At 37.3% G+C, this 23,432-nt stretch overlaps 1 protein-coding gene and 2 long non-coding RNA genes across 6 annotated transcripts; 1 reads left to right on the top strand and 2 right to left on the bottom strand.

The window, feature by feature from the left end:
• Positions 1–239: 239 nt before the first annotated feature.
• Positions 240–3,365, top strand: LOC110776102 (uncharacterized). Of its 3 annotated transcripts, XR_008927239.1 has the most exons (5): positions 240–581; positions 687–753; positions 852–944; positions 1,451–1,515; positions 2,968–3,365. It is a non-coding gene; the product is annotated as an uncharacterized lncRNA (long non-coding RNA). The 3 variants fall into 3 exon arrangements; XR_008927238.1 differs by having other exon boundaries at positions 240–753; XR_002529995.2 differs by lacking the exon at positions 2,968–3,365 and adding an exon at positions 2,494–2,747 and having other exon boundaries at positions 240–753.
• Positions 3,366–6,839: 3,474 nt separating this feature from the next.
• On the bottom strand, positions 6,840–15,571 carry LOC110776101 (probable glutamate carboxypeptidase AMP1). 2 transcript variants are annotated; one of them, XM_021980663.2, is made up of 10 exons: positions 14,455–15,571; positions 13,379–13,621; positions 12,820–12,972; positions 12,673–12,741; positions 12,305–12,392; positions 9,563–9,646; positions 9,368–9,456; positions 8,827–8,940; positions 7,759–7,896; positions 6,840–7,435 (listed from the first exon to the last, which is right to left on the bottom strand). In XM_021980663.2, the coding sequence occupies exons 1-10, from the start codon at positions 15,382–15,384 to the stop codon at positions 7,256–7,258; spliced, it is 2,088 nt and encodes a 695-aa protein (XP_021836355.1). In that variant the 5' UTR covers positions 15,385–15,571; the 3' UTR covers positions 6,840–7,255. The 2 variants fall into 2 exon arrangements, with proteins under 2 accessions (XP_021836355.1, XP_056693254.1); XM_056837276.1 differs by having other exon boundaries at positions 12,673–12,735; positions 14,455–15,561.
• A 3,140-nt stretch (positions 15,572–18,711) lies between these two features.
• LOC130467073 (uncharacterized) lies at positions 18,712–21,002 on the bottom strand. The gene is made up of 4 exons (XR_008927240.1): positions 20,864–21,002; positions 20,541–20,772; positions 19,973–20,036; positions 18,712–18,953 (listed from the first exon to the last, which is right to left on the bottom strand). It is a non-coding gene; the product is annotated as an uncharacterized lncRNA (long non-coding RNA).
• Positions 21,003–23,432: the final 2,430 nt, after the last annotated feature.

Genomic DNA, 23,432 nt, shown 5'->3' on the forward strand with positions numbered 1-23,432 from the left:
ATTCAAAAATCCGTCTCTAAATATTAGATACGGATTTTATGGAATCGGTCCCTAAATTGAATTAGCGACAAGGTTTTTAGTAACGGACGTTATCCGTCCCTAAGCACACATAGCGACGGATTTGACCAATTTAGAGACGGATTTGGTCCGTCGCTATATGAGCTTTTTTTTGTAGTGGTAATAAATATATAATTAACGTATATTTATTTTATTTTAATTATGTTCTAAAGATTTAACGATTTATGAAATCAAAGTTAATTTTTGAATTTTACGTTAAAACGAATTCGAATTACGAAATCACGTTCGATTGAAATTAGAAAGCAATACTAACCATTTTGGATTCAACAACCTAAATCCTACTCCTAGCCCAATTGGGTAAAGCCCAAACCAATAAAACCCAAAACAATATTCCCACCCCTCTCTAATTCACGTGAGATCAAAGAAACAAAAAAAAAAGAAACAAAAAAGAAACCCCTCCCTTTTCATGTAACTGCCCCTCCTCACTGCCGTTCCTCTCTCCCGCCTTCACTTTCGTTGCTGCAGCCTCCCTCGCCGTCGGACCACCATCACCGTCGCCGCCGGTAATGCTTCTCTCTTTCTGCTCCTTCGACCTCCTTCTCCTTCGTTCCTTGCCTTCTAATTTCTGGCGTTCTTTCCCTTTTGTTGTGTCGGTTCGCACGCAACAGCAGCCGTCACGAGCCGCGCCGCCGTGAACCTTCCTCGCCGTCAGCCTAACCCCGTCCACCGCGCACGGTAGTCCTCTTTCCTTCCTTCCTTTTTTCTTTTTTCTTCTTTTAATTTCGTTGGTTGTCCCCCTCCTTTTCGTGGCTGATTTTGTCTCCTCCGTACAGCCACCACCACCGCACACCGTGTGCCGCCGACCTTGCTCAGCCACCGCCGCCGTGACGTTGTCCGCCGGCAGCCCAAAACCTCATATTTTCTTGGTTATTTCTTAAACCCTAAGTAACTAATTATTTTAATTAATTATAGTTTTAATTTAAATTACGTTCTTGATATTAAATTTATAATTTTTATGGCTTGAATTTGATTTTCAGATTTGGTGTTGCTAATTATAAACGAATTATTTTCAGTTTTGGTTAATTAAAAATAAGTTAGGGCTTAATCATGTTTTATTAATTCAAATTATGTTTTCGTGAATTAAAGTTATGATTTTTATTATTAAATTTGTTGTTTTGAGATACTAGGAACGTAGATTGACCTTGGTGAAGCTTTTAAATGAATTTATATTGCTGAAAATTTAAAGTACGATGTTTGCAAAAAGTTTTCAACGAATTTCAATCACTAGTTCAATAATTATGATGCTAGGAAATCAAATGTTCAAGTTTTGATATTGGGGAAAGTTCTAAATATGTTTAGGATGCATTTAGAATGATTTATTATGGTTGCCAATGATTAGAAATTGATTGGGATTACTTGTTGGTTGTTTTAGGCAGAGAATTCTCTTTAGGCGACTTTTGAAAGTGTTAAAGTGGCCTATCAGTTTGTTTACACAAGGTACGTACATACCTGTGTGCTTGAAATGTGTGTTATTTGTTGAATCCAAGTTGAAATTTGTTGATGAACTTGGTTATGTTGGAATTACATGTTTAATATTGTTGGATGGACGTGTTGAACATATATATTTCGTTATGAGAATTATAACATGTTATTATGGATGATTGATGCAGACATGTTGGTTGGGAACACTACATTATTTTATATATATGTATATTGATTCAGATCGATTGGTCGTTGTTCCCTTTTAGCTTTTCACTGCTTTATGAGGGCCGAGGACCTTGTTTAGTAAGTTGAAACCTTATACCCATATAGAGGGGTTGTTTAGTATCAAAGGAAAGGTTGAATTAATTGGAATAAGTCTTGATTGATACCTTTGTGATCACTTACTTAATTCCAAGATAAAAATAGTTGAGAATAATTGTTGATTGTATGACTTATGTGATTGTTGAGTCATAATAAAGTATTAATCTGTAAATCATGTAAAGTGAAACTGAGTAGCAATAGCTTTAGACTGTGCACGTCTAAAGTGACGGACAATCAGGAGTTGGGGTCATGGGTCGCCTATGGCTTTCTCTGGGCCGGATTGATCACCGGTTCTATTTTATTCAAAAGTCCCTCGATATCGCAGGTCATTGGGGTTTACGGAGTCGCGCCCGTGCCTCGTCTTCCTTTGTGAAGAAGAAGAAGTTTCTAGTAGACAGCTCAGTCCATTGACTATTTCAATTAAAATAATGTTAATGATACAAAGGTCTAGTTCAGTCAAATATAGTCTTCAAGTCAATATGTTTTGGTTATCCTTGCTTATGTTTTATTTAGTATCATGTTAGGATTGTTCGTTTAATAGAATCATGTTAGGATTATTATTATTGATTTAGTATGTAGTACTCAGCTTTGCTGATTACGTGCTTTTGCTTGTGCATGTTGATCATGGCTATGTCTTATTGATCCTGTGATGACCCAATCTTTGGTGAGCAGTCTCTAAGGATCAATAAGCATTGTCCATCTGCAGGTTTGAAGATGTTGCATCATTGGGATCGGGAATAGAGAGCTTGTATTTAGTTTTGATTTGCTAAGTTGACTTGGGTTTGTTTAATTGGACTTTAAACTTGTTAGTTGATCTTATTTTCGTTGATTGGTTTTGGGATTAACTATGTAATCGATTATTTATAAACCTAAAGTTAGTTTTATGTTTTCCGCTGCAAAATTCTGAATAAGCCGTTACGTTTTCACACGGGCGATAATGCCTTGATAATTCTCTATGTTTTATATTAAAAGAGTACTTTAGAAAAGGGAGAATTGTCGGGGTGTTACAGATAACATAAGAGAAGGGGGAGGTAATTGAAACTATGCATAAATCTGGTAAAAGTTCATGTGTTGTTAGTAAAAGTTAGTATTTTAAAACTAAAAGGTTTAGTTTTTTATTTACATTATTTTATGCACAACTGACAGGTCATTCATCTACGACTTCTTTTAACTACATGGAATTGAAGCTAGAGGCAAACAAAATTTGGGGGACTCGAAGAATGTCCATCTCAATTAATACACGAGGTTAAAAATGAAGCAAATAGAAGGATGCAATGCACAAGCAGTAACAGATATAATGTACCTAGAGCTTGAAGGTGACCCAAACTTCTTTTTAGATATAGGTTAGATGAGAAAGGCAAATTGAGGAGCTTGTTTTTGAGGGACTTTATGATGATGAAGACTATGGTACTTATGGAGATATAGTGGTTTTTGACACAACCTATAGTGTAATAACCCGTATTTTATTAATTTTAGTTTAATTAAGCATTTTAAAAGTATTTGTATTATTATTAAATCATAAAAATTATAAAGGGGATTTAATTGTATATAATAATTATTAAACGTATTTTAGAAAATAAAATTATTTAATACTTTCTTTAATTGAAATACTTTTATAAAGGGATGAGAATTCAAAAATAGAAAAAGATGGCAAATTTAATTAAGGGTTTTTATATTTTTCGCAATTCTAAAAAGGTTTCCTAATATATTTCTACCACTTCTTGGAAACCTGTATAAAGGAGCTTAGGCATGTATTTTCATGCCTACATATTTATAAAACACAAAAGTAAAACCCTAACTTCTATCTTTTCTCGTTGAACTTTTGTTTGACCTGATTTCACCTACCTACACCCGTTTTTATCCAAAGGTAGCTTCTCCAAAGTTGTAGATCCCAAAAAGTTATTGAATTAGTCCTCAATAAATGTTTGATTTAGAGTTGTATATTAAGAGTTATGGCCAATTTAAAATTCTGCAGCCTTAATTCTTCATCTCTCCTCTCCGTGATTGTGCGCCGCCGGAATTACTTATGTTTAATTCACGCTAAAGTAATGTTTTGTTTACATGTGTGACAAGCTAAATCGCACTCCTATCAAAGATAAACCTAACGTTCACCAACTAAAAATATAGCAAGGGAAGTAGGGAACGTATCCACGAAGAAACAATGTTTTTTCTACTACTAATCAACTAGTCTAGACTATATATTGGTAACAAAGGAATAGGTTTGGGTTATAAATTAATACTAAAGCAATAATTAAATCGGAATATAACAATATTAAGAGAATCTAGGGCAACGGTTCACCACAAATGCAGACCATGATTGGACAACGGACCACAATAATCAACCAATAACCATAACTAGGAAAACATGCATCTCTCGAATGTTATGAATTCCTTAGGAAATTACAACTAGCAGGCTCTCGCTATGTACTAGAAACAATTCCTATCTAATAGCCATAGATCAAGAACATCAGATTTATACCTCTCGGCGCATAATCTAAGATTCATCAAATTCAATCAAAAAAGTCCGGCCGAACAGAATTGACGAACAATGGAAACAAGCTATAGAAATTATAATAAAAAATCAATAATTAATCCAATCCAATCCCAATCATACATTTATGGATCCCTTAAACCCTAGAAATTAAACTACTCACTCATATTAATAATAAACAAGACAATTAATACTATTGAAAACATGATTGCAACAAAATAATAAAGCAAGATAAGAATTAATACCTAAATGAAGAACGGAAGAATGAATGAAAAATTGAAGCTTTGATTAAAAATAAAACTAAGTGTTTAACAATTTGAGAGCATAAAACTAAGTTAAGAATAAAACTAAGTGCTGAAAAAATAAGATGTCCAACTAAATATTAAGGGCTTGGTATTTATAGTTTGCCCAAAAAAACAAGCGAAAACCGGAAATAAACTAAAATCCGCGCTCCAGGGATTGTCGTCGCCCGATCGGGCGATCTGCTCGTCAAACTACACAATCCCGTATCTTAAAAATATCATATCTCCATCGTTATAAGTCGGAATTAAGCGAGTGACCACTCGTTGGAAATCTCTTGAAGTCTAGAATCCAACACAATTTTAATCGCTGCATGTGGAGTTGTATAACTTGAGTTATGATCAAAAGAGTAGACGAGTGTTGGTTTTCTACTTCTTTCACTATTCACTTTGCTCGAAAACTCTTCCAACTCAATGTTTGTGCTCTCGAAAGTACATAATCTCTTTTATTGATTCAAATGAGTAGGAAATGCACAAAAATATGCTTATTCCTACAATGACGAACATGAAACTACAAACACACTACAAAGAGCACATTAGTACTAAAAATCGCTCCGAAGAGCTCATTTGAGATCAAAAAGTACTAAGGAACGGGGGTAAAAACACTATAAAATATGACAATTAATATGTAAAATGTTAGTTGTGTCCCTCGTGTGATCTTGAGTGGAATAGAAGTTAATGTCAATAGACATAAAGGGATGGTCAACTTGCTCATAATCAGGTTGTACTAATTAGCAATGAAACTTCTGTGGCAAGCTAGGTTTTCATCTACGGTAAAGGAAGGTTTAATAGAAAGTGTGTTGTGATTGAGTCATGTAATTAAGTAACCAACAAGATAAGCTCTAAAAGCTCTTGGAACTAGGGGTGAGCCAAGAGTTGGGGTACCCTAAATCAGAACCGTAATCCTGTTAGGAACTTGCGATTCCGGGTAAAAAAATTTGGGAACTTGTTGCAACAAGTTCCATTTCTCAATTTTCCGGAACGGGTACCCTGTTGGTACCATGTACACACCAATTCTAATATGAAATACCCAAAATAAGGGACCAGACCATATAAAAATGATTCATATACCCAAAATATAAAACAATCCAAGCTAATTTTTAGAAAGTATAAATATAGAATTACAATTTAAGCCCAAATATAAGACAATCAAAGCCTAAACCATAAAGTTGTTTTTTTTTTCAATAAATTAACAATAATTTATTTAAATTTTTAAAATGACTGGGTGCCTTGAACCGGAACTTGTTCTAGTTCCGGTTCTCATTTTCAGGAACCTATTGCAACAGGTTCCGATTCTCACTTTCATGAACTTGTTGCAATAGGTTACGGTTCCTGAAATTTTGACAGGGTACCCTGTTGTGCTCACCCTACTTGGAACGCATATACCTAGAGTGAACAACATATGAGGGAGATCCATGGTGGTATGTCATGTCTTCAGTTGTGGTTCAGGATGTTGTACCATTTATTTATTAATGCGCTAGAATTCCTTAACAATATTGTTACCTAGGAGATAAACTAATAGCTGAGTAGCTCTCATGCTCGTCCCTAGTGGACACATGACAAGAAACTCGTTTATTGTTTAATCCATAATTGATATTCCAAATAGCACAAAAAAAGAAGTTTGCTTTAATAACAAGTCAAGAGTAAAAGAGTTTGTCTTATTAGTAAGTGAAGAGTTAAAGTCAAGAGTAATATTTGTTTATTCAACGAATGTTGTGCATGGTTAATTGTCAAGCACGCGAAGTTATTTGTGACCAAAGTTATAGTTATTTCATAAAGTAAAGCATGCTAGTAGCATTTTCTATTTCATATATGTACTCAGCTTTGCTGATTCATGTTTTCTTGTTTGTTTTGATCATGTCTATTCCTTATTGACCCTATGATAACCCATATTATACACTTGTAGTTATGGTGAGCACTTAATTGATGTCATAAGTGAAGATTTGTCGAGTTCTCCGATTTCTTTTCAATCTTCAGATTCAGAATCTTCGAACTTGATCTTGATCATCAAGTTCTTCGGAATCTTTTGTTCTGGATAATCAAGAATCACTAAAGTTTTCACCTAGAAATTCTAATCCACCTCCAAAATGTATGTTCGTCTTGAAGAAGGAAATGCTAGCTATTCCTCAGTCAAAAATTTGAAGGCGTGGTCTCAAAGGTCACCAACAAGCATGCAATATTTCCGAATTGAAAGAATAACAAGAGCACATCATTGACAATGCAAAAGGTGCAATGCAATTAAATATTGCTCTTAGCATCACAACGACAAAAAACTCATAAGTTGCTTTGACACGAGTGGCTATGGCTCCATTTCACTAATAAATACTCCGTATTTGCTAGCATACAGATTCCTACAGAAAGAAACACATTTCACCAGAAAAGTAGAGGAATGCATCATACACCCCAATCAACAGCTATGTTAAAATAAAAACTGCACGCTCGCTTGTCCTACTTCGATCTCTTTGACAGCACGCAGCAACCCTCATAACGAGGAATACGCTCGGTTTTGTCTTGTTCACTTGTCAAAACTGCAAAGTTGGCACTAGCTATACAGAACTCAGAGATCGACCAGTTGACAACAATACTTTCACCTGCCAACGGTTAAATAGGTGCATGTGAAAGTAAAGCTTCCACGCATTTTCTATTAACTTAGGTCCCCTTTCAGAGCATCAGCCGCTCTTTGGATAGCTCTGGCAACCCTCCAAATCTCATGCCGAATTGTCGCTTGGTTATCTTTCTTTGCTTGTGTTGATTGAGAAATAGCATTAGCTATAGAAGGGAAGAAGTCTATGTTGCTGTCATATTTGTTGGACGGTCCGTAAACCTGTAACCAAATAGGATAATGCATTGCATCAAGATTCCAGCCAGAAAGTATTTGAGCTTCCCAGTTCTTTTTCTACACTCTGCATACCCTAGCCTAGCATAATGTCTACAATTGTAATGTCTGGAAGCAAAAACAAACATTTATCTTTTGGAAGCCAGACAACTATTTTTATATAGGTTAAGAGGGTATTAGATAGGGGCAAGATGGAAATGATCTTGCCTCAGGCATATACACAGTGCAGAGTACCACAAATGGTCTTCACAGTTTCAGTATTTCATGCAGAAAAGTCTAACAGAATATTGAAAAGTTACAAAGAAGAATACCAGATGTTTGAACCACCGGTTCCCTTGAAGCCCATCAGCATCTAAGAAACCTCTTTCAGCAAGCATCAACCGGTCATTTAACATTCTTTTCTTCAGCACTATAACATCACTAGAGGCCCCCCCATCCACTCTAAGTTCCTGCATTTTTCATTCTGACCATGTAACAACATCTAATAACATGATGCAGATGCAGATGCAGATGCTTCACTTAAATGACTATAGTAAGCATTCATGCATAGTTTCTTCAAGTATAAACACGCATTATACTATCACTATGGGAAGCAAGATGATCCTCATTAGCTTTTTTGCTTTTAAAGGATACTTGTCCAACTTTGTAAATCTACTGAGAATATGTTTACTCAACTAAATTTTTGCTGAATTTTCAAGTCTAATTCTAATCTAATTCGATCTTTTTCTTGCTATTGCTAATACTGGAGGTGCCAGTAGGCCCAGTACTACTACTGAATAAATGACGACCTCTACTATCACCACCATCCTCACGACATTGCTACCACTACTACTTGCCCCCTTCCTTCTCTTGCTACTGCTTGTGTTGCTTCTGCCATTAGTATTTATGATGTTACTATTGCTGCTCTCCCTGCTGCAACAGATGCTACTAAAAATTAAAAACTATTCTAAACTACTGGTGCTCCTCTTGGTGCTCTTACAACGACTGCTACTACTATTACTAGTGCTATTGCTACTGCTGCTCCCACTGTTTCTTACGGATACTATTAATACTCCTAATCTGATTTGATGGTTTCGCTTGGTCTCTGATTATTTTCTCATCTGATCTGATTCAGGTTGTCTGGTCATAGAAGGCCGTACCCAGTGGACAAGGCTCCCGCACTGGGTACAGCCTTTTTTTACCAGACAAAATGAATAAGATCAGATGCACAAATAATAAGGTACACTACATTGAAATAAAGTAAACTAAACAAAGCTTGAAATATTGTTCATGTAAAAGTAAATAACAGCACAACACAGCATTAAGTATACTCCATATTAGTTACCAGATGCTTGATGGACATGAGAGCATCAAAATGTACTTGAATACAATTATCTCACCTTAGCTTCCTCCTCGACTTCTTGGGCAACTGCTAGCAGATTTTTGACAGATTTAAAAATAGGAGTAAAAGATATACGACCTTCCAGCTTATTGCTCAAGATACTTGTATATTCCTGTACAGATGCAGAAAGGTTGCATGGATTAGCCCTCCGATTTTAGTTGCACTAAATGCCTAAACTAGTTGCTTTCTATAAGCTATGCCATAAACCTATCACCCTTCGGTCCAAGCCAAAAATCAAAAAAGGACAGTAGTTGAAAAAATAGCGCACCTTCTAGTTTTTTTTCCTGAAATGGTCAAACATCAAAAGAAAGGGATTCACAAGATTGCAAGCAAAAAATTAATTGTATCTCTAACGGTCTACAAACCCTTCCCCTACTTGTTTTTCCTCCATTATCAAATACTACTACAACATCACAAAGAGGATCATAACTGCTCACATACAGCAAGTTACCAGTCTTCCAGGTTCATTGACATTTACTCCAAGGAAAAAGTTGAGAATGATCCACACTGAGTAAAGAGTACAAGTATAGTATTAATACCTGTAACTGCATTGCATAAGAACTATAATTGAATGGGAGAATTGGATCATCAGCCAAGCGAAGGGCTAGGAGGCCCCAAAGTCCCGCCACTAGAAAAATTGTAATTCTGAAGGTTATATTAGGAACCTAAGTATAGGCTATGTTTTCCAAATTCATCTACAACTTCAACGAAATGAATGAAAGAAACCAACTGACCAGCCGCATGGCGACGGAACAAAGGATCTCCATGAGTTGACATCCAATCGTACGAGTCAAAAGCTGTGTGGTATACAGGAAAATCTGGGGGGGGGGGAGGGAAGTGAAAATAGAATAAACATTTTGAATTAGTAAAATTTGTCGTTTATAATCCAAGCTTTGTTCGTGCTTCTAAAAACAGTCCCCCCTATGATTTATTCGGGAATAATCCAACGTTCAGGGGATATCTTCCAAAAATAGGTCTCGGGGTGCTGGTAACTAGAATAATAACTAAATATGAAACGTGTCTATTTCTTATTAGTTTAAATTTATTTAATTTAAAACAAAGAAACTCTTTCTTTCTCCACTATCTGTCGAATTCACCTACACCATTTCCCCTCTCTGCACCACCACTACCATCGTACAATCAACCAAAAGTCGCTGGGTAATATCTTCGGCACACAACGACCACTCCTCCACCACCGACAAACAAGACGAACTCCTAGTCTCCTCCACCGCCTGCAACTACAAAGACCTCTCTCCTTCCGTCTACAAAGCCTACGCCGCCGGTAAATTAAACTCCACAACCTCAAGGCTTTCACGTCCTAGGAGTCGGAGATCGAAAAAGTCGGAAATCTCATGCCAAGACTTCATCTTCGCCTCGACGACCTCTGGTAACTCCTCGACGTTGACGACTTCAAATCGTCTTTTTTCTCTCTCCAACGCACACCTCCAGATAGAATAAACATTTTGAATTAGTAAAATTTGTCGTTTATAATCCAAGCTTTGTTCGTGCTTCTAAACACAGTCCCCCCTATGATTTATTCGGGAATAATCCAACGTTCAGGGGATATCTTCCAAAAATAGGTCTCGGGGTGCTGGTAACTAGAATAATAACTAAATATGAAACGTGTCTATTTCTTATTAGTTTAAATTTATTTAATTTAAAACAAAGAAACTCTTTCTTTCTCCACTATCTGTCGAATTCACCTACACCATTTCCCCTCTCTGCACCACCACTACCATCGTACAATCAACCAAAAGTCGCTGGGTAATATCTTCGGCACACAACGACCACTCCTCCACCACCGACAAACAAGACGAACTCCTAGTCTCCTCCACCGCCTGCAACTACAAAGACCTCTCTCCTTCCGTCTACAAAGCCTACGCCGCCGGTAAATTAAACTCCACAACCTCAAGGCTTTCACGTCCTAGGAGTCGGAGATCGAGAAAGTCGGAAATCTCATGCCAAGACTTCATCTTCGCCTCGACGACCTCTGGTAACTCCTCGACGTTGACGACTTCAAATCGTCTTTTTTCTCTCTCCAACGCACACCTCCAGACCGTTGTGCAACCTCTCTTATTATCTGAGTAAACTGGCTATGGGCCATGGAGCAATATAGAGAACAAACAGTTACCCCTATGATGAGGACCCCGACCAATTGATAATTCCCCTACTGGCCGTTTCATTTATTATTCTCCAATTCAATTCATCAATTATTATCAGTTTCTACTTTGCTTTCCTTATATTCTTTGGGGCTTTTGTAAGTTTGGCCTGATATCCAAGTTTAACACATTTGATAGGGGAGAAAGGGTTACAGATTGAGAAATGGAGTGATTGTTGTGGCGTAATTGTTTACATGTATAATCAAAGAAATAAATGACAACTATATGTACAATGATTAACATTGTTAGTCAGTTTGGTGTTGTTGTGTTGGCAGTTGGCACCAATGGGTGGGGAAGGTTGATTGCGATGGTGGCAGGTATTAGCGATGGAGTGTAGGGGTGGAGAGAGAAAAGGGTGTGGAGGGACAGAAGAGGGAGGGCGTTTTATAATTAAAATATAAAATCAAAATTTACCCAATTAGAGTGTGACACATAACAGCTTAACTTTGTTAAAATAAAAAATTAACCTGCTATTTAGGTTGTAGGTAAAACAACCTATTTTGGGAAGACACCCCCTAAACGTTGGATTATTCTTGAATAACTCAAAGGTAAGATTGTTTTTAGAAGAAAGGACAAAGGTTGGATTATAAAATTCCATTGAATTATTACATTGTAATACTGGTATCACGGTTTCAAACATGTATAAACTGGGTAGAAAATAAATCAGTTAGTGTTTTTTTTTTTTGGAAAATAGAGAAGAAACACGAAGACCTTTATGAAAAAAATCTATTTCATCCATAATCTAGGCTTCGTCCTAAAATTGTCACTAGGGAAACTATTGTGATGAGCTCCCATGGGAATAAATACATCGATGATAGCATGCAAATATAGACTGATTTCTACAAAAAAGGGAACAGATATCCATCCTCCTGGTTGTTTTACTTGCATTCTAATGTCTATTCGGTTGTGTTTTCCATTACCCCTCATCCCCACAGAAATTCTATATGAAAGTCCAGTGTCTCAATTAGACATAATACACAAGGGATTGAAGAGGAAATTCATGACTGTAGAGTGAAGACAGTATGGTGTCTAACGGGAATAGTCAAATGGGTGAATACTTATTCCCTCATTTATTATCTAAGATTCCAGCTATTCCACAGGATGTAAGAAAATCAAAATGAATTGATCACCAGATGAATCAAACTAGTGGAATCGCAGAATATGTGACTGTAAGTACTAAGTAGAGGATAAGGAATCTAAAACCATGTGTACCAAGTAACAATCATTTATTACAAGTAACATAAGAAAGGGTGACAGTGTTGACATATAATATAACCCATCTTGCAAGAAAAATAATCACGCCTTACAAGAAATTACCTTTCCCAAAATACATGTCAACAGAAGGAATCCCTACATGCTGCAGGAATGGAGCAAAATCCGAATCCACTCCACTTAGTCTCTGGATCTGCAAACAATGAAGAAAAATATTATTAAAATACTATTTTTCTCTTTTTGCTGTGACGTCAATTGTGAAATCTATCGCCTATGGTTTCCATTATTTCACACAGGATGCTAACTCTGTTTCGAGTGGAAAATGGAATTTCATCGAGCACATTGCCTGAGATCCGATCCAATCTTAGCTGCATTACTTTAAAATGAAACAGGAGATCCTACAATTTTTATTGTTTAGACACTGCAGCAGAGGCCGAGGCATATTGGCTGCTACAGTGTTACAAGAGTCTTACATTGATTCCTTTGTTCCTGCCAGTCCATTCGTCATAAATGGTTATATCTGGAGCATCAGGATCCTGAACCTACACCAAATCGAACCAAATTTCATATATCCAGCAATATGCCAGAAATATGGCTCAATAATTATATGATTCTCTTACCTTCTTTGTAATATCAATTACAAGATCATCCAGTTGGGGAGTCATACTCGTGAATAATCCAGGGCCTTGAACTGCACAATCCACATTCAAATAGGCTACAGCCCTAGAACCGAGATTCATTATGTTATTTTCAACCCATTCAGTTGAACCTATCTGGAAAAGAAATGGGTATGACAAATTCAGACCAACATCATAGCATAAACAACGGGATGAAAGGACATGAGGTGAAACTATAAATCAGTAAGACATACAACGTTATCCATTGATGTTACATATTATACAATAAAATTGCATTACATAACACATATCATAGCCTTTAGCATAAAGATTGTTGTTTTGTCACAAGTGTAGATGGGGATGGGTTCAGATTTTTTAAGTTTCCATCATTTTCTTACAATGAGTACACGGGATTTACTAAATACAAGTACTAATTATTCACTCCCACCCCCCCAAAACTAATTGTCTGGCTTCATGCCTACAATATGTTACAATAAATTATACAAGATGTTAATGATAGATCAACCGTAAAACAAGCTTAAAGGAAAAAAATGTTACTCACCATCCCAAACTCTTCAGCATCCCAACTGCAGAGAATTATTGTTCTACGAGGCCTCCATCCCAAGCGCATCAGAAAGGCATACCTCCGAGCAACATCAAGTAGGACAGCAGTTCCACTATTGGGGTCAACAGCACCAAATGTCCACGCATCTCTATGGTTTCCAAGAAGCACATAACGGTCTGGCTCTTCTGATCCCCTGATCACAGCAAAAACATCATGGATTCTGGCATTTTTGTCCTCTACCTGCATTTACAGAACAGAATAGGATAAAGAAATACATAATCAGACAATTAAAAGCACAGCCAAAAAATGAAGGCAAGCTTTAAGACAATCTATAAATTGAAGTATTCATCATTGAGCATTCTGAAGCAAATTTATCCAACCAAGTCAGTAACCCATTAGGAGTCTACAAAAGTAACTTTCAATTGGAAATAGCAACTCATATAGATGCAAGAAACAAAAAGAAACTCCTAACAAATTTTGTGAATTGTTAGCTAGACAAGTTTAAAACAATCAACGCAACTAGAAATCAGTGAAACAGGCGTCCCAAAACTATAGTCTTGCTGTAAAACTTACTACGCTAGGCCCATAACAAAGGGCCAAAGATGAGAATTTTCCAAAATTAATACTACCTAAAACAAGTCTTCAAACTCTAATGTTAAAGCTAATAGAACCTTATTCAATAACCAGCAACAAAAGGAATACAGTGGTCAGCTCTAGTACCATAAGCAACTTAAGATCCGAATTGTACAAATTTCCTTTATCTAGGCACCACCTTGAACCATATAAACAGTCATTATAATGAATTCCGCCTTCGCATTTTCGAGCTCTAATACAGCTAATTCAATAATTCACGTTTGAAACTTCTACAGAAGTTTGCCTTCGGCTCACCCTACCACCACATTTAGAAAATCTCAAAATCCCAAAACCAACATAAAATTGACCATGCTTTAGCAATACTATTTCCTACTAAAATAGCGCACTGTTGCATATTAAGGACCACATTTCCCTCCATATATATCAGAAAAGTCAAAATACAACAGCAATCTGAAAAAAACAGTTCATCATCAACCAACCTGGTTAGTGAAATTAAGCACAGTAGGGCCAGGACCAGCCCTAAAATTGCTATTTTTAAGGGCATCCCTCCATTCTAAGGGCACCTGAGGCCCCTCAAGTGACCTTAAAATAGCCTCAGCTGTCTCAAAAGAAATAGGCATTGATGGGATCTTAGGAAACCTATCCTCCACTTCCGTATCACTTCTCTCCAATTTCTCTCCTCCTTCCACAACACTCCCCCAACCAGGACTTAGTGGGTCCCCTAAACCCTTCATCACTGTCCCTCTCTCCACCCCCTTAACGTACTCCCCTTCAGTGTACGTTAGCACCGCCGCCGCACCTCTTCCTTCCGCCGCCCTCACCACACCTCCTCTCGACATACCCTCACCTCTCCTAACCACCACCACACTCCCACTAACATTCACCCCAAGCGCACGATAGTCCTCCTCCCTCCCATAATTCGCAAAAACTGCCGCACCCACTGCCTTCCCCGACGGCGCGTAAGCGTGGTACGGACGAACTACATCAAAACCCACCTCGGAAAGCCCGATTACTCGACTACCCAAATTGCTAAAATGCGCTGTTAGCGAAATTTTCACAGGATATGACAACAAAACCTCGTACTCTGACACTTTGGTCTCAAGATTCAGACTTTCGAAGTGGGTTTTAACATACTGAGCAGTCTGATAACCTTCAGGAGTTCCAGCAAGATGAGGGTGAAGAGTGAGAGAACGAAGATATTCCGAAACGGTGTAGTTTGAAGAGAGAGATAGAAAAGTGTCGTGAAAACCAGTGGGTGGTTTCGACGCTTTATGGGTTTTAGTTTCATTGCTTTTGTGATTGAGAGGCTCGGAATCCAAGATGTAAAACCCCAAAATGCAGAACAAAAGTATGAAGAGGAAGGTTGTAGTTGGGCGTTTGAAGAGGGCTGAACAAAGTTTGTGAGACATTTTTTTTTAGTGAGAGCAAGGACAGAGAAAAAAAAGGGTGTAACAGTGAAGCGTTAAATTTGATTAATCGACGCTATTTAGGATGAATTAATGGAGGAGTTTCAGAGATTTTATTAATGGTGATGATCTGGGGGAAACGGGGGAAAGTAGTAGCTATCATTCTAACAATGGCGAAAGTAGTGGGACCTACCAATAATTTGAAGAGAGATGTACTATAATCTTGTACATGGTTTGACGGGCCCACCATATTTGTTTTTCATTGTATCAGGTTGATGTACAGTCATAGTTTCATACTCTTCGAGTCAACGTGAAGTTTTGTTGTTGATTTTTTTTGGGCTATTTCTCCTATATTGACTTTCCTACATCATTTACCTTCCACTTCACCTTTTCCATCTCCAATCTAGCCACCATATTTCTAGCCATCCCCAACTCCGGCCACCAAATTTTGCACAGCCGAAAAGTACATATTCATGCATTTGTAGCTAGTATCATGGTATAAACTTATGAATTTTAAGTTTGTAACATGCCAAAAGCTCAAAATGCATAAATCTAAGTCATGGTAAGAGTTTAATATGCCAAATTTTATGTCATTAAGGGGTTTATTTTTTAAAGAATTTGAAAAATAATCCAAAAAAAGAAGAAAAAAAAAGTATAGACTTATAAATTTTGAGCTTGTACCATGGCAGAAGCTCAAAATATATAAGTCAACGTTATAGTGTGAGCTTAGAGCATCTCCAATGGTTGTAGCTAGGGACTAGCTTGAAATTTATAAAAGTTTCAAGCTAATAGCTAGACCATTGGAGTGAAAATAATAAATTAGCTTGGCCAAGCAAATTAGCTTAAACAAGCTAATTTGCTAGACAACTATCTCTCAAAATTGTCAAATAATTAATTGACAAGTAGACAAGTGAGAAAAATTTAAATAACAAGCTAGTTGCTAGCCATTGGAGCACAAATTAGCTAGACAATAAAATAGCTTGAATTCTTATGTGGCATGACAAGCTAATTGTCAAATTAGCTTACCATTGGAGATGCTCTTAGTATGCAAAAGCCTATTTCATTAACGGGTTTGATATGTTGTTGAATTTGAAATCAGAAAATAAAGTAGAGACTTATGCATTTTGAGCTTTTACTATGGTATATAAACTTGTGTATTTTGAGTTTGTAACATGACAGGAGCTCATAGCTTAGCTTGGTTTGAAAATTTCAAGGAAATTCTATTGGGATTCACTCCGGAAGTCTAAAAATTGATAAATGCATAAATTTATGCCATGGTATGAACTTAATATTCAAAAGTCTATGTCATTAGGGGTTTTTATTTGTTGTTGATTTAAATAATTAATCCTGGAAAAAATAGACTTATGAATTTGAGTTTGTACCATGGTATGGACTTTCACCGTTTAAGCTCATATCATGGCAGGAGCTAAAATTGCGTAAGTCTAAAATGAGATGAAAGTAAGGGTATAACTGTAAAACATTAGGGCGGTTTTAAGTAATATAGGAGCGGCTTTTAGCGCTCCATGTTTTTTTGGTAAAAGAGGAGAAGTTCTATGAAAGAAAGGGCAAAGTTTTGAAAATTTTAAGGTGATCATCACTCAAAATTTTGAGGTGATCATCAAAGTGATGACCAGTATAGTGGAATTAATCTAGCCATATAAATAAATTTCTTTTACCTTTACTTTTCTTTCACAAAGTTAATAAAATTATTTTAGAAAGATGAAAAATCAGCTTTTTTATTTTTGTGAAAAATCAAACACTAATATCCAAAAATAATTAGGAAAGAATGAGTTTTTGGGTTTTGTTAATTTATGGGTTTTAGTTAATTTCTCTCTCCGCTCAACTCCTTTGCCGACGCTGGAAAACCTCACTGACGAATCTACCACGACTTTTACGCATCAACTGTCCATCTCTCCCCATCTTACCTTTCTTTATCCTCCATATCATTTCTCTCTCACCATCTTCTCCCCTCTGTTCTGCCCTGCTCAATCTTGTATGTGTGCTTGTAGATCGAGGAGGTCGACCCGGAGGATGTCCCCTATGCTGACAGGGTCCTCTGTTTTGTCCACTCGGATGGGGAGCAGGTAGAGTTTCCTTTTCCGGTGGCCCCTCCCTCAGAGCGGGCGGTGGCCAATGCCCTTCCTGAGCACTACGCAGTTGTGAGTGTTTTTGTATTTCTTGAGACTGTTGCATTCTTATATATAGAAATTGACTTTGAATTTTGTATGTATGCAGGCGCTTCGAGCAAGAGCGCACCGCTGGATGGTTGTAATTGACTCCCTGAAGAGGCACTGTGTCAAGCTGACCAGGAAGCTTGTTGGTCGAGACCGAGCTATGAGTTTACCATCTCTGTTTTGTTTGTATTTTGAAATTTGTACCACGGATCTCTAATGCTTGAATTTTGACCGTAGAGAGTTCGAGGATAGGGCTCCTCAGACTGGTGCTTCGACGGAGCAGACTGGGCGGAACTTGGATCCGGTCCCTAGCTCTAGTGCTGAGACTTTCGGAGGCGCTCAGATGTTGATTTGAGGGATATCCCCTCTTTTTCTGCCCAGGTTGGCCGATGTTCGTACTCTTTTGGGGATGTAGGTGGTCAGGCACCTTAGAGCGAGCAGTTCTCAGCCATGGGAATCTGACTATAGTGCATTAGCTTGGGCTCAGTTCCAGGAGATGGAGCGGGTGCGCTTGTTTGAGGAAATGGAGATGCGGCGCAGATTTGCTGCGGCCCAACAATCTTATCAGTTCTTTTCCCGTCAGCAGGGACCTCAACATTTTCCTCTTGACTATCTTGGTTAGGGATCTAGTACACTTCGTATTTCGGAGAAGGATCCAATTACCCCGTGGACAGAGTTTGACCAGGATTTTGAGTGGTACATGAGCTGGAACAGGGGAAAGGGACCCGTTGAGTCTTTGGTTGTAGCTGATGATTATTCGGACTAATCCTGCATGGGAACGAGGTCTAGCTTTGCCTTGGATGGGCTAATTTTTATATGGGATTTTTGGACGGATTTTTGTATTTTTTTTATATTTGTATGGATATTTGTAAGTTTGCACTTGAATTTCGTATTTGTATGGTTGGATTTGTATGGTTTTGAATTTGGATTTCGTATTTGTATTTTGTATGGTTTGAATTGAACTGCTATGCGGTGTGTGTGCAGTTTTAAAATTTGTGGCTATATATATGCATGCAAAAATGAAAAAATTTGCCCATTTTTTCAGGTGTACTTGTAACACCCCGACAATTCCCTTTTTCTAAAACAACCCTTTTATAAATATAACTATAGAGAATTATCAAGGCATTATCGCCCGTGTGAAAACGTAACGGCTTATTCAGAATTTTGCAGCGGAAAACATAAAACTAACTTTTAGGTTCATAAATAATCGATTACATATTAAGTCCAAAACCAATTAACGGAAATAAGGAAATACGAATAGTATGACAACTTTCAAATATAAGTTAACAAACCAGATCACTTAATAAAACAAATATAACTACAAGCTCTCTAATCCCGATCCCAATGATGCATCATCTTCAAACCTGTAGATGGGCAATGCTTATTGATCCTTAGAGACTGCTCACCAAAGTTGGGTCATCCCATGATCAATAAGGCATAGCCATGATCAACACACACAAACAAAGCACGTAATCAGCAAAGCTGAGTACTACATACTAAAAGCAATAATAATCCTAACATGATACTACCAAACGAATCATCCTAACATGATACTAATGAACATAAATAAGGGCAGACAAACATGATAATTTGACGACCATACTTGACTAGACTAGGCTAGACTTATAACAATAATATTATTTTAGTTGAAATAGACAATGGACCGAGTTTTCTAGCTAGAGGCTTCACTAAGGAAGACGAGGTACGGGCGCGACTCCGTAACCTCAGTGACCTGCGATATCGAGGAACGTTTGAATAAAAATAGGACACGGTGATCAATCCGGTCCGAATTAAAGGCCATGGGCTACCACCATGAACCCCAACTCCTGTTTGTCCGTCACTTTAGACGTGCACAGTCTAAAGCTATTGCTACTCAGTTTCACTTTACATGATTTACAAACTAAAACCCTGTTATGACTCAACAATCACATAAGGCATACAAACCACATGTATTCACAACTGTTTTTATCTTGGAATTAAGTAAGTGATCATAAAGGGATCAAACAAGACTCATTCCAATTAAATCCAACCTTTCCTTTAATACTGATTAACCCCTCTATATGGGTACAAGGTTTCAACTTACTAAACAAGGTCCTCGGCCCTCATAAAGTAGTGAAAAGCTAAAAGGGAACAACAATCAACTGATCTGAATCAATATATACAAAGTAATCTAGTGTTCCCAATCAAACATGTTTGCATCAATCATCCATACTAACATGTTATAATTCTCATTATGCAATATAGGATCAATATGTCCATGCAACAGTATTAAACATGCAATTTCAACCTGACTAAGTTCGTCAATAATATCAACATCACCAAGTTCAACAATACTATCAACATAGCCAAGTTCAACAACAAATTCAACATGGTTTCAACAATTAGCACACATTCCAAGCACACAGGTATGTACGTACCTTGTGTAAACAAACTGCAAGACCACTTTAATAATTCAAAAGTCGCCTACAGAGAATTCTCCGCCTAAAACAACCAACAAATATTCCCAATCAACTTCTAATCATTCACAACTATACTAACACATTCTAACTACATCCTAAACATATTTAGAACTTTTCTCCAATAACAAAACTTGAATATTTGATTTCCTAGCATAACAATTATTGAATTAAAGATTGAAATTCGTTGAAAACTCTTTGAAAATATCATACTTAAATTTTCAGCAATATAACTTATTTAAAAACATTGCCAAGGCCAATCTACGTTCTTAGAACATCGAAACAATAAATTCAATAATCCACAATCATCCTGTCATGATTTAAAACTTAAAATTCATGCTTTTAATAATAAAAATCATTATTTCAATGCATTTATATAATCTGAAAATTAAATTTATTATTTAAACATAATATATAAATCTGAAAATTCTAATTAAAACATAAAAATGTATAATTTAAATTCAAGAACATAATTTGAATTATTAAAACTTAATTAAATTCGTTAATTAACTTAGGTTTAGAGAACAACCGAAATCAAGGAGGAGAGGAGAAGATTGGGCAGCGGCGTATGGTGCGGCGGCGACGGATGGCTGGTTGACGAAGGTGGTGTTGCGCGGCGGCGAGGAGGCTCGTGAAGAGCTGCACTGTTGCTTGCGAAAGGAGAAGGTTAAGGCTGGCTAGCGGCGCAATAAAAATGCACGGTGGCAGCGACGGTGCGGCGAGGCTGGTTGCGCGGTGCAAGTGGTGAGCGCTGGTGGTGGCTGAGCAAGAAGAGCAAAGGCAAGAAAAATAACAGATCCATTTATTAAGGAGAGAGGAACGAAAGAGATAAAGAAAGAATGAAGGAGTTACCGGTGGTAAAGGAGAGCGAGGAGAGGGACGACGATGGAGAAGCAGGCGGCGGTCAGGCGAGGTGGTTGACGGCGGCCTGAAGCAAGGAGAGGGGCAACAACGCACTTCACGTGGAACTAAAGCAAAGAAAGGGTTTTGGTTTTGGTTTTACGTGAAATAGAAAAGAGGAAGGAGGATTATTTTGGGTTTATTGATTTGGGCTTTACCCATTTGGGCCTAGAATTAGGATTTGGGTTTTAGTGTTTGAGTCAAACCGAATAGGATTGTTTTCTAAATTCAATCGTGTTTTCGTAATTCGATTTCTTTTCAACGTAAAATTATAAAATTACTTTTGATTTCATAAATCGTTAAAAATATTTAAAATGTAATAAAACAAATATACGTTAATTATATATTTATTAATAAAACTCGTAAATTCTATTTTAAATATAATTAACTATACATTAAAATATATTAATAAAATTTATAAAATTACGGGGGATTACAGTACTAACTTCCACATATTACTCTCTCCAACACTACCAACTTGAGCTCTTGATATATGCGTTTTATATAGAATTTTTGCCCCCGTCCCTTAGTACTTTTATGTATCAAACGTGCTCTTAGGAGCCGTTTCTAGTACTAATGTGTGTTATTGAGTGTGCCTTGAGTTTCAGGTTTGATTATGAGAAATTGGTCGTTTTAGACCCGTTTCATTGTTGATCAAGGCCACTATATGAGTCCGAGAAGTTCGGGACCTCCATCGTCGACTTTCGGGAGCCTGAGATGCTTATGGTTGAGCCCCGGGAGTTAGACTTGGTGATACGGGCGAGATACATTGAAGATTGCAAATCGCCCTGGAAGCTGAGGGCGAAATGCAACCATCGGGCGGAAGTATAAGCAAGCCAAGTTCATCAACGCGCGCCCGATCGGGCGCAGCTCGCCCGATCCGGATCGGGCGGTCAATCTGGAGGTTTTGTGGAGATTTCGCAACCCGCCCGATCGGGCGGATTTTGGCCCGATCGGGCCGACTATCGAGTGATTAGCCCGATCGGGCGAAGCGTCGCCCGATCGGGCGACGCCAACCTCCAGCAGTTTTTCGCGTTTTTAATTCCGTTTTTAAGCCTTATTTTGGCAAAACTATATAAGCAAACTTGTTTTATTTTTGACGGACATCTTATTTTTCCAGCACAAAACCCTTAGTTTATTTTTCTAAGTTTTATTTTTCTCTCTACATCAATTCAAACACTTAGTTTATTTTCAATCAAAGAAAAATCGAAGCTTTCATTTGCCATTGTCCTTCAATTAGGTATTATTCCTTATTTCAATTCTTTGTTTAAGCTTTAATTATGTTTTCAATCATGCCAATTGCTTTGCTTATTGTTAATATGTGTGAGTAGTTGATTTTCTAGGGTTTTGGGAATCCATGAACGAATGTGAAAGGATGATTAATTGTTGTTGATTGTTGGTTTAGCTGTTAATTCCTATTGATTGCCCTTATTTACTTTGCAATTAGATTTGCGCAGGTTTGATTGTATTAGTTTCGCAATATCAAATTAAGATTCGAGAGATGCAATTTGATGTTTAGGCTTGTTTCAATAGGTAGAATTGGGATTAATACGTAGCGAGAGCCCGTTAATTCTAAGTCTATGATTAGTATCGATTCGAGAGAGCATGCTGGTCTAATTAACTGTTATATTGATTGTTATCGATTGTTGTCGTCCTGGAATGTTGTTCATCGGTGAACCTATGCCCTAGACCTTTTAATATCTGATTTCTTCCTATTTTATTATCGTCCTAGTTATATTATACAAATCAATCCATATTCTTGTTACCAGTAGTCTAGATTAATAATTTAATAGTAGAAAGAACATTGTTTCCCTGTGGATACGATCCCTGCTTCCCTTGCTATATTTTTAGTTGGTGAACGTTAGGTTTATCTTTGATAGGAGTGCGATTTAGCCTGTCAGCTCTCCCTAACATTCCCAACCAATAGCCCGACTTAACCGTCTATACCCCATCTTTTGTAGACAACCAAAACAATTTGTCGTTAGAGATAAAAATAGAAAGAGAAATGTTGAGAATTGACTTAACCATATTATTTATAACTAAAGTACGGAGTACAAAATATCAAGGTTTATACAAATAAGCTACTTGACAATTTAGTTTGGGAAAATTTGATAAAAATAATTCAACCTTTGCAAGGCTATTAGCAGTACGACAAATTGATTAATCCTAAATAATCAAACGTTTAATACGAGTCTTCTAATAACAGGTCAAGTGACCGATAACCTATTGAGACAGGTCAACAAGTCATTGTTGACTCTTTTCCCTCCTAAACTATTTCTTTTACAGGTTAAGCATGACATATGTCGGTTTCTAATTGGTCTATCTTATTTAATTATTTTAATTATACAAAAAAATCATCTCCACCCCTCCACCGGAGTTTTCTCTCTCCTCTACCTCGACCACCGACACTCCACCAGAGTTTTCTCTCTCCTCGACCACCGACCACCAACCACTAAGAAATCATGAGGGAAACAACTCATCACCACCACCTTAAACCATCAACAATGGCCCGAATTTGCAG

Source organism: Spinacia oleracea, chromosome 2 (assembly GCF_020520425.1).
Source record: "Spinacia oleracea cultivar Varoflay chromosome 2, BTI_SOV_V1, whole genome shotgun sequence".
NCBI classification, from domain to species: domain Eukaryota; kingdom Viridiplantae; phylum Streptophyta; class Magnoliopsida; order Caryophyllales; family Amaranthaceae; genus Spinacia; species Spinacia oleracea.

Coding starts and splice junctions, on each gene's coding strand:
- LOC110776101 (XM_021980663.2), bottom strand. CDS start 15,384: ATGTCTCACAAACTTTGTTCAGCCCTCTTCAAACGCCCAACTACAACC. Junction 9,647..12,304: donor TGACATGTATTTTGGGAAAG/GTAATTTCTTGT, acceptor CCCCCCCCCCAG/ATTTTCCTGTATACCACACA. Junction 7,897..8,826: donor AAGTCGAGGAGGAAGCTAAG/GTGAGATAATTG, acceptor TGAAAAATGCAG/GAACTTAGAGTGGATGGGGG.